The sequence below is a fragment of the Dama dama genome, chromosome 29, assembly GCF_033118175.1.
Source record: "Dama dama isolate Ldn47 chromosome 29, ASM3311817v1, whole genome shotgun sequence".
Classification (NCBI taxonomy): Eukaryota; Metazoa; Chordata; class Mammalia; order Artiodactyla; family Cervidae; genus Dama; species Dama dama.
In genome coordinates this window covers 32,935,549-32,947,675 of record NC_083709.1, presented here as the reverse complement: position 1 = coordinate 32,947,675, position 12,127 = coordinate 32,935,549, and the positions used below count along the sequence as shown (strand labels likewise).

Below are 12,127 nucleotides of genomic sequence, written 5' to 3'. Positions count from 1 at the left end.
ATAAGTTGTATGACAAAAGCCCATTTCTTTACCAAGATGCATTTCCCCATGAAGTACTATAAATGGTCATTCATTTCCAAAGCTGACCCATCAATATCTATTTAACCCATAGTCTACTGACATGCAGCACAGTGTGGAATGAAATGTGGTAGAAGTTTTTGTAGAACCTCAGATGAATGTTGCCCTGTATAAAATCCAATTCTTTCCTACAAAGCTCTCAGGCAGAGTTTATCAGTGAAAGGCGACATCTTGAGAAGTTACCATCTACATACCCTTCCTATAACAAGCTCATGAATGCAAAATTTCAAAAACATTTCAGTAAAACTAAAGGAAGGAAATCCTAAAGAATGCACAGGGAAAAAAAAGGAAAAAAATATATAATAATAATGTAAAAAAACACACACCACAAAATGTTATGGGATCTGAACTGCCTACATAATATGACACAAGGAGTTCAGCTAAAGTAGAAGCTGATGGTCCCAGTAGCCCTCAATGGTAAATAGATTTTGACCCATCAATAATGTTTGGCTGTGTAGCTAACTTCGCTGAAAGCAAACATTCCATGTTTTTGAGAAATTCCACTTAAAAGATTTTCCCCATCCTAGCCAATTCACATGTGCAAAAACTTACCATGCTAATTATCATTATCTTAAAAAGAAAAATCCATCTATGACCTACACACAATTCAAACAAACAAAAATATGCTTTTAAATGAAAAATATGTAATTTGAATGAGTGCATCTTTTCTATTAATTTTGACCTTAAAATTTGGACAATATAATTTTTAATGTAACTTTCAATACACCAAAATAAAATTAAGGCACTGTTCTTAACAGAAACTACTTTGGGTTTGGATTGTTGTCAAAATAAATCTGAACTGTGTAGACTACGTGTGCATGCTAATTTGCTTCAATAGTGTCTGACTCTCTGTGACACCATGGACTGCAGGCCACCAGACTCCTTTGTCCATGGGATTCTCCAGGCAAGAATACTAGAGTGAATTGCCATGGCCTCCTTCAGGGGATCTTTCTGACCCAGGGACCAAACCAGAGTCTCTTGCATTGTCTCCTGCGATGCAGGTGGATTCTTTACCGCTGAGCAACCAGGGAAGCCCAAATAAGACTATAAGGCTCTTCTAACCAATAATGTAATTTCAGACTCATAGCTACTTAAAATATTGTTTGCTTACCTCTTCTTTTCAAACCATGAGTACACAGTGAGGTCATTAAGGTGCTTCATTTCTTTTACCTCTCTCAAAACACTATCATACTTCTTGACACACAAGGAACTAGCTTTCTATGGGAAGGCTTTTCACAAGAAGACAGTATCACTTACCCCTCCTGCCTTCAGCAACTTTCTTCTGAACTCTTCTGTGGGGTTGTTGAAAGTCAGCTTTTCACAGCGGAGGTGATTCACTGGTGGATGGCCTTCAAGATGCAGGAATAAGTCATAATCAAAGCGAACTTTCTTAGGTTCTTCCTAGAAGTTAAAAAAAAAAGAACACAGAGAGTTAGGCATAAATAGAGATTTAGAGAGCAAAAGTTTACTCCTGAGAAGGATCAGAAAAGACCCAGAGGTCTAACAGCTATAGTGTCAAAGAAGTACCGGGGGAAAAAAATCATCATGGAACTATCTACAAAGCAAAATGGAAACATCTGAAAAATTAATTTCTTGTCTTCGAGGAAAACAGAAAAGAATAAATTCATCATCTTTTTTGCAATCTCTCAAGAGATATAACACCAGTAACACAGTCACTCAACTGGAGCCCTAAGACACCCCTGAAGCCACTCTTCCTCCCCTGACTCTACCGCCTACACCCATCATCAAGAGCAGCCGTTTTCTCTTTTAAAGTATTTCCTGAAGAAGCCCTCTAACCAATACCTGGCATGCTCTTACCCATTGCCCAGACTACTATAAAATCCTTCCTCTAGCAGTTCTTCCTACTTCAGGATAGATTATCGATTCCTTCTTCATTCAGGCCTCCAAATTATCCATATGAAACAAAAACCTAGCCATTTTCACTCCTTGATTAAAAATTCACAAGTTCCCAGTGCCATCAGAATAATAATCTGAGCTCACCTATGTGCCACTTAGGATTTTTAGCATCTACTCTTGGTTCCGTATCTTACCATAGCCTTTCCACCCATCTGATGGTCTAGCCACATGCTGCGGTTGGTTGCTCCCAGATTTTACTCATTCTCAGTTAACCCTGGCTTTCACTCTTGCTTTACATCACCAGGGTCATTATCTACCTCCATTTCTCCACCTTCTGCTTTACCTGGGTAACTTCTACTCATCTCTCTCTATTCAGGTTTTATGGGGAAGGCTTCCTTGAACTCCAGTCCTGTCTCTCCTCTGTTCTCTGTGCCTCTCTCTCTTATCCTTGCCACGTCTTAGAATAACTCTCTTCTTACTATCTCTTTTTACCCTGCTGGATCATAAGATCTTTGAAAGGAGGAATAATGGCTGGGTCATCATTGTACCCTCAACAACTAGCTTAGTGCCCTGTGCATCGTAAAAATGCAATAATGCCTGTGAAATGAATAAACATATGGCATTTTCCTGGAGGACAAAACAGCACATATCCAAGAGAATACAATAATTATAATTCCATGATACTCAAGGTTCTACTCTCCAGTCATTACTTTAGCTAGCTAAACATCTAAACCTTTCTACTGACAGATTCTCAGGAATCCACAGGGAAATGAATACTCAGTATAACAGTAACAATAATATGTTCTTTAACATTTATCTCATTTAATTCTCATAGCTCTCCTTAGGGTCAACTGTCAGCGGTTTCACAGATGAGGAAATTAAGGCACTTAGAATTTATTACTTTATATAAAAGTCCTTGTGTATTATAGATATTAACCATCTCTGTGATATGTTACCTTTTTTTAATTTGTCATTAGCTTCACCATTTTACTTTTTTAATAACACCTATTTATGTTTTTTTAATAATAGCTTTATTGAGAAATAATTCACATATCATAAAATTTACCCATTAGGAGTGTAATACTTACTGGGTTTTAGTACATTCACAGAGTTATGAAATTATCACCACCTTCTAATTTCAGATTTTCATCACTCCAGAAAGATATCTCAAACTCATTAGTAGTCATTACCCAGTCCCCAGATCCTGCAGCCCCTGGCATCACTAATCTATTTCTGTTTCTATGGAGTTGCTTATTCCAGACATTTTGCATAAATACATGAACATACATAAAATATATACACAATATGTGATATTTTGTGACTGGCTTCTCATACTCAGCATGATATTTCTGAGGTTCATCCATGTTGTAGCATGTGTCCGTTCCTTTTTACGGCTGAATAATAATACATCATATGGGTATTCTTGATTTTGGTTATCCATTTGTTGGTAAACAGAAATGTGGGTTGTTTCCATTTCTAGCCATTATGAACAATGCTGCCAGGAACATTTGTGTACAAGTTTTTTTTTTTTGTATGGACATACATTTTCATTTCTCCTGGGTATACACGTAGGAGTGCAATTTCTGGGTCATAAGGTAACTCTATGTTGCACATTTTTCAGGAACAACCTTACTGTTTTCCAGGGTGACTGCACCATTTTAAAATCCCACCAGCAACATGAGGAATTTGTGTGTTTTTTACTTACAGTATTTTCTAAAATTGCACAGTCAAATAAACAATGTTTTTCTTTTCCAAAAAAGAGTTTGTTATATTACTAACGTGTAATATAACAAAGTGATTTGAACCCAGTTCTTCTGACTAAAAAGTCTTAGCAACTGAAACTGTCAGAATGTAGGCATTACCTGCTACATATTCATGGGTTTCACCTCTTCATTCAAACTTACCTAAATCATAGTCTCTACTCATTCACTCACTGTCTCTCACTTCTATTACTCATCTGGCAGAAAGCTTGCTGCTTCTTTCCTTGATCAGAATGCCATTCTCTCTCAGGGCGCCATTTTCCTCACACTCACTGGCATTCCTTCTCAGTTTTCATCACAAGCTGCTGTGTCTCCTTTTTCATTGACTCTTAAATGCCCTGTGTCTTCTCGCAAAGTTCCCCAGGGAGACAACACCCACTACAGGAAGTTGGTTCCCCCTACATGACCGCGACTCCCCTCTCTTTACCTCCAGCCCAGCACCTGACTCCATTTGCTTGTGTTCCAGTCTAACCACACCTCCACTGGGACGAACCGCAGCAACAGCAAAGTCACGCATTATCCTAAACTGAAGTTGTCTTCATGTGTCCTTTCTCCTAGACTCTATATGATGGCAAACAGAAATCTTACCACTACAATCATCCCTAACACTTCCTTCTCCCTTACTCATCAAAGTCAAACTGTTCCTGAGGTCTGTTTAGTATTCCTCCTTAGGAGCTCTCAAATCTATGCCCTCTGCTCTAGTCACGCTAACCACTGCCTTAGCTTGGACTTTGATCATTCCTCATCTGGTTGCCTCTGTTTTTAAACTTACCCCTTTCTACCACCCACAATGACAAGAGAGTGATCTTTCTAACACAAAAGTCAGATTACATCTTCCCATTGACATAAAAGCCTTTAATGGCTCATCATTTTCTACAGGATAAAATCCCACTTCCTGGTAATAACCATTACAGTCTTTTAATACCTTTCCTGCACTTCCTTTGTGCTCTTACTAGGCTCTGTCCTTTCACAAAGGTGAAGCACTTGCTGTTCCCCAGTGTTTCCTACTATCTCAGTCAATTTGCCTTTCACATATAGTCTTCCCCATTGTCAAAAATGCTTCCCCTCCCAGCAAACTTTCCTCTTTTAATGCAGACTCATCATTCAAGACCTAACTGAAGCAAGAACTCCTGTGAAAAGTCTCCCAAACCCTCCTAACCCATCTGGATTAGACATCCCTGTTATAGCATTCCTTTACTAATGTAATTATCATAATCATTTTTTTTAGCTTATCTGCCTTTTCTCTGAATTGCAAAATAGTCATTATAACCATAGAATTCATTTGAAAAATAAGAAGGGCCATTTTCTATCTTACAATTGGGAATGCAAATTGATAAAGCCTTTGAGAAGACACACTAGCAATATCTATCAACATACTAAATGCATACAATGTTTAACTCAGTAAATCTGCTTCTAAGAATCTCCTCCACAGAAATACTCAAATATGTGTGCAAAGGTATGTAAATGTAATATAGATGTAAAATAAAATGTTCGAGGTAGCATTGTTTATAGTAGACAAAAAATATGGATAATCTGCATGATATCATTACCATGGAATACCATGCAGATATTTCCAAAAACTTGGAAAGGCCTATCACTAGGGGAATTAAAGGCAAGTCACAGGAAAATATTAAAATGTGATATATTATACTCTTGCCAAGCTCTACACAGACATACTTTTTTTTTTTTTTAATATTTATTTATTTTATTTATTTATTTGGCTGTTCCCGGCCTTAGCTGCAGCATGTGGGATCAAGTTCCCTGACCAGGGATTGAACCCTGGCCCCCTGCATTGGGAGCACAGAGTCTTAGCCACTAGACCACCAGGGAAGTCCTCAGACATACTTTTTTATCTATGCATATGCATGGGGAGAAAACTGGAAAGGCCATACCAAATAGTTAACAATGATCAAATGAAGTGAAAGGAATAGCTCCTAAGTTTTATTCCATTCACTTCTACTAGCAGTATACTCCCGCACACTTTCTAAAGAAAAAAAAAAAATACACTGATGAATATAATAATTACCAGATTAAAAAGAGAGAGGTAGTAACATCACTTTACAATTCACATCAGTTTATAACCAAGAGAAAAAAAAAGGGGAAAAAATCACTTTTCAGTAAAACTAAGGCTAAATGGCCACAAAAAGTGGCTATCTTTGCATGAATCCTCAGGGCAATTTTCTTTTAAAATTTTTTTATAGTAAGTAAAAAATACCCATAAATTTGTGTTCTGACCAACTGAATATCTTTCTCAGTGGGCTGACATCAATCTAACATCAATCTATGCTCCATAGAAAAGATTCTTCTTCAAAGTTCAAACAAGGAAGCATCTATTTATTCTCCATATAAAACGAATACATTTCCTAGAGGTTGGAAACCTGGTTTTGGCAACATTAAATTATTCCTCTCAGTCTGCTTCAGTCCTTGACATTTACTTATGTACCTTTCTGAGGACAGAATGAAAGAGAGAAGCATGGGATCTTTTCAAACCTGAAGTGCTACAGTCAATTATATTTCAGTGGGCCTGTTGGTTTAGTTTCTGAAACACACATGATTCTCACAGACAGGCTTGTTTCACTGCATACAACCACAAAAAAAGAGAATAAACAAACAAGAACTCAAAACAAGCACTGTCACCCCACCACCCCTCGTGACTCTGACCTCTCAAATAAGTGAGCAAAACTGAAGACAAGCTTATTGCAAGCAGGAAAAGTACTAGGATGGAGATGGGACCAAGGACAAGATGATATATACTGAATAGGCGGTGGCAGGCCCCTTCCAACACTAAGTGGAGGTCTTTTGCTGCTTTCTCTCATCCCCTTTGAAGACTTGAAATAATACTTTTTCATAAACCATTATTATAATGGATGTTCTTTCTACAAGACAGAATTAAGTAAACTCCAGGGATAAAGACAATGACATACACTCAAAAGAAATGAAATGAACATTCTGGAGAAATGGCCCAGACCTACTAAATTTTCACCCATGGGTCATTTCAGTAGGAAGAGATATAAGAAATACATCCAGCTTGGAGGTCCAGAATAAAAGACAGCAAAATTTTGCTTTCTAAGATACTCTAAGATAAATTAAAAGAGAAGACACAGCAATAATTTTAATTAAAGAATCAATAACATACAGAAAAGTACTTAAAATACTACACCCATGCATTTTCCACTGAGTTTAAAGAGATGATAACACTGTTACCATGTTAGTTTGCCTTTTTCTCTAAAGAAATAAAGTTTTATAAATACAGGCCTTTCCATCCCTCTTCCCCCAGTAAACCATGCCCTTTGGTTCCTGTGCTGTCCTTCCCACTCTGGCTCTTGTACTACATATGTCTGTCTCTGTAGCCTCATTTATTCTTGGCTTCATACGTAAGTGATGGCTGCATACATAAGCGATATCGTAACCACATACAACAACTTCTGTAACATTTAAGTCATCATTTTTGTTTTATAGACATGTCCATCTTGCTACATTAATTGCTAGATAGCATTGTGTGCATTATTAACCCATCAGTAATTAACCCACATCTCTACAATTAGGTATATCCTGGCACAGTGGTAAAGAATTTGTCTGCCAATGCAGAAGACACAAGGGATGTGGGTTCGATTCCTGAGTCAGGAAGATCCCCTGGAGGAGGAAAGGGCAACTCACTCCAGTATTCTTGCTGGGAAAATTCCATGACAAGAGGAGCCTGGTGGGCTACAGTCCATGGGGTTGCAAAGAGTTGGGCACGACTGAGCACATGTATGTATGTACTTTTTCATATTATAAACACTGAAATACTTTCCATTGTGCACCTGGGTGGGGGTGGGGGGAAACGGCAATTATTAAGTATAAAATCTTAAAGAAAATCTAAAACTAGAAAATAGAAATCAACTAATCTGGACACTAAATAGGATATCTACTAAACAGTGGTGAGCCAACGTGTCTATTTCACAGTGGCTCCCAAGGAATAACTATTTTCCATCTCGAGTGCATCTTTCTTCTTTCATATTTTAAGAAATTGAAACTTCCTCACAAGTGAATAAATAGTATGTCTTTCAGTCACAAGAATTGCTCCCCAAATTACCAAGGCTGCATTTGTGTGTGCCCACGTGTTACACACATTACTTGCTGCCTCTTCATCCTGCATTTATTTTCTTTTTAAATCAGGTGGATGAGGAGATTCCAATTATTTCTGTAAAGAAGGGAACTTGGCAGTTCAGAAAATATATCTCTGTGAGGAAATGAGAGCTTGTAAAAGTGACCGGAGAAGTTCAAAACAAAGTAGGAGGGAAGATACTTCACTGCAGCATTATTTTCAAACTAAAGCTTTCAATGTACCTTTCATACACTGCCGGTAGAAATGTAAAATAGTACGGTCATTTTGGAAAACAGTTTGGCAGTTCTTCAAAAAGTTAATTTAAACACAGAGTTACCACACAACCCAACAACTCCACCTAGGTATATGCCCAGGAGACTTGAAAACGTATATCCACACAAAAACTTGCATATGAATGTTCATAGCAGCAGTATTCATAGGGCAAAGATGGAAACAAGTCAAATGTCCATCAAATTATAAATATGAATATAAATAAAGTGTGGCATATACAGTGGGCTACATTATACAATGGAACAGTATTCAGTTATAAAAAGGAGCAAGTATCGGTACATCCTATAACATGGATAAACCTTGAAAATACAGTAAATGAAAGAAGGCAGACACAAAAGGCCACACATTGTACGCTTCCACATATACGAACTGCCCAGAATAGGATATTACACACAGAAAGGAAATAGATGAATGGTTTAAAGGAAACAGATTAATCCCAGGAGTTGGGGGAGGAAGAAATGAGGAGCGATTGCTGATGGATGCAGGGTTTTCTTATGAGGTGATGAAAATGTCCTAGAATTAAACACTGGTGATGTTTGTACAATATATTAAAACCCACAGAGTTGTATACTTTTAAAGGATGAATTTTATGATGTGTAAGTTATATCTCAATTTTTTTAATGAAGGAAAAAAAGAAAGCTAAAAACTAATTTCCTAAGGGAAATCTTGAAATGAGAAAAAACAAATCCATACATCAGTGTGAAAGCATGTCATATGAACAGACATACGCACATCTCAACAAATTCTGATTTGATGAAAAACATGTGAACATTTCAGTGGTATTACTACTGAGGAAGGTAATTATTCTGGCAAAGAGTGACTTCTTCTGAGGAACCGAAGTTAAGAGAATTGCCAATGGAGAGAAAGACCTAGATTAAGAGTCTGGTTTTAACACTTTCCAACTGTGTGTGGCCTTGGACAAGCCATGTAATCTTTCCATGACTCAGTTTCCTTTCCTGTAGAGTCGGAATAATAACCTCTCAAAAGTTCTTATAAACCAGCTGAATTAAGTAACATATGTAAAAGGTTTAGCAAACTGCCATGGACAAAGTAAACACTCAAATATTTACACAGAAGTAGATTATGTGCAATACTGTGTAATACCCCCAAATAATGTTCCCAAAATACAAATATAAAGAAAAACAATTTAAAAGGGTAACATGTATAGGAGGGTCATGCAGCAGCAATGTGGCACATGAGGGAACTGGCTTTTGAAAAAATATGGAAAATAAAATCTACCCCTGTTTTCTACACCTTCCAACTTTTCAGGATAGTTCCAGTAGAGCTTATTTAAAAGCAAATTATCTCTTAATCACAAAGAGGCTTTTATTGAATTGAAGGCTGGGCCTTCTATACGTTGAAAAAGTCAGTGGAGGGACTTTCATGGTGGTCCAGTGGTTAACACTTCACCTTCCAATGCAGGGGATAAGAGTTTGATCCCTGGTCAGGGAGTTAAGATCCCACATGCCTCTCCGTCAAAAAACCAAACCATGAAACAGAAGCAATGTTGTAACAAACACAACAAACACTTAAAAAAAAAAGTCAATGGAACACAATATTGCAATCAACTATACTTCAATTAAAAGGAAAAAGAAAAAGTTGGTGAGACAGTATTTCAGGAGTGGCTTATCAGAGTTCTCATACTTACTGGTGTTTGTTTACCTGGAAGGCCAGTAAACGTGCAGATTTCCAGGCCCCATCCCAGAGATTCTGATTCAACAGATCTGGGATAGAGCCTGAGAATCTCATTTCCAACCAGCTCTTGGGTGATGCCAATGCTGCTGGTCCAAGCACCAGACTTTGTGGAACACTAGCTTGGATGACACAACATTCTAATAGCTCAATTCCTTTTTTAAAAAAAGTGAATTATCTCACTTTGGAGCAGGTTTTAGGAACTATGATTACCTTAGTAATCAGGAAAGGAATGAAAGAAAGAAACAGGGTGATTAAAAATAACAGCTAGTATTTACTAAGTGCTTACTTACATATGAAGCATAATTCTAAATACTCTACATTGCTTTATTTGATCAATTCCTCCTAGCTACTTTACGAGGTAGGTACTCTTATCCTATCCCCATTTTATAAATAAGGACAGTCAGCCCCACAGAGGTTGAGCAATTTGTCCAATATTATATAGTCTGTGTGTTTTGCCATTTATGCACTGTTGAAATTTTTAAAATCCAATAGAATCCATAATATCCACTTGCTGATATAACCGGAGAAGGCAATGGCAACCCACTCTAATACTTTCGCCTGGAAAATCCCATGGACAGAGGAGCCTGGTAGGCTGCAGTCCATGGGGTTGCTAAGAGTAAGACAACTGAAGCGACTTAGCAGCAGCAGCAGCAGCTGATATAACTGTATATATGTGTGTTGTATGTGTGTATCAGATAAAGATCAGATAAAGATAAATAAAAGATAATTCTTTGAATGTCTCAAAATTCTAGAAGTATGAAAATGAGACAAAGATCATTTCACCGAAAAGCCATAATTTCTATTTTACAAACATATATTAATCTTCTTTTTCAAAATGATAATCACTCTTCTCTTAAAAGAGACATTTAATGAATTTCACATAATCTGACTCCTCAGAACTGAAATTATCTTTCTCTAGCCACTTCCTCTTTATTTAAGGACAACAATAGCAAAAATTCCCAGAAGACAAATTTAACTTTTATTTTAAAACCATCTAGTGATAGAAGTGCTTATAAATCAAAACTATTTGAAACATTGTTTGGTTAATGAAGGATCTTCTATTGAAAGATTAATGAGTAAAGATTACATACCTTGTTTTTAAAATAAACCTCAATTGGCAAAATGAAACCAGCATACCCAGATTCTTCTACTTTGTAAGGTGGATCTTTGCACACTGAAACATTAAAAAAAAAAAAAAGAATATGTGAGATGAAAGTTATAGGCAAAAAGACACTCTTCTTTCCTTTAAAAACAAGAAAAAATAAATAAATAAATCCCATCCTTCCACCTACATCGTTCTCAATTTTCATGGCCCCTTGCCAAGCCCCAACTAACTTTCTTAGTTATTCTTCATTTCTTGTTTAGAATCTACAATAATAATATTCCTGTATAAATCAAATACGTTAGTTATTTATTCAAGGCTTGATAAGGAATAGAGCACCAGTGTCAGCCATGGTCATGAATGACTTGACCTCAGTTATTAAACCCTGCCCTAACGCTTCAGGGAAACTGAGGACAGTTCCTTGTGACCCAAAGCTTGAAAGCAACTATCAGTTTCCTAACAAACATACTATCTATGCCTAGTCTGTGATGTATATCACTCTACCCCAAACCTCTCAGTTCTCTGAGATATCCTAATTTTCATATCAAAAAGTGGCAGGACCACCCTCCTTCCTTAGAAAGATCCCAAACCCAGTATCTTCCCATGTCATTAAGTCTCACTATTCTCCATTACCTCCATCAAAGAATATTTACTGAAATATTGTGATACATATAAACACTTCAAATCTATTTATATCATAATAATACATAAGAAACAATAAGGTTTTTGTATTCTTATGAAGAAAGACTTATTTAGACTTGGGAAAGAACATATGCCCTATGAAGCTAAATATGATTCACCCCACTAAAATTTCCATTCATTCAAAATCAATCACAAGCCAACTGAAACTACTCTAGCTAAGACTGCATATTGGTAGTCAGTATCACAAAGAAGTAGAAATGCACATGCTGTACATTAAGACCATATAGCACATAACCCAGTTCTGCAGGGCTCCAATCTACCTTTTCAACCTTCCTCCTTTTGTTACCCACCAAACCTCTTATGCTGCATCCAACTGCATTGCTTCACCACCAACAGGCCCAGTATTCCTACCTATACTCTGTCCTCTTCTTGTCTCTCATACTTTGATGCTACTCATTATCTTCTGCTAGTTGCAATCCCAGTTTCCTCACAAAGCCTTTCCAGCCCACAAGGTACTATCATGTCTTCTCTCTTTACCTTCCTGAAGTATATTAACTGTCTGAAGCATTGGTTGGACACTTAACAGACTTCCTTATTATCATATATTCAGGGACC

General features: G+C 37.1%; 1 protein-coding gene across 2 annotated transcripts in view; it reads right to left on the bottom strand.

Annotated features, from left to right (window-relative positions):
* MLLT3 (MLLT3 super elongation complex subunit) overlaps positions 1-12,127 on the bottom strand; it is a 290,049-nt gene that overhangs the window by 121,767 nt on the left and 156,155 nt on the right. For both annotated transcript variants that reach the window (XM_061132904.1, XM_061132905.1), the window contains exons 3-4: positions 10,860-10,942; positions 1,336-1,479 (exon numbers count right to left, since the gene is read on the bottom strand). In XM_061132904.1, coding sequence (XP_060988887.1) covers positions 1,336-1,479; positions 10,860-10,942 — 227 coding nt within the window. The remainder of the gene's footprint in view (positions 1-1,335; positions 1,480-10,859; positions 10,943-12,127) is intronic.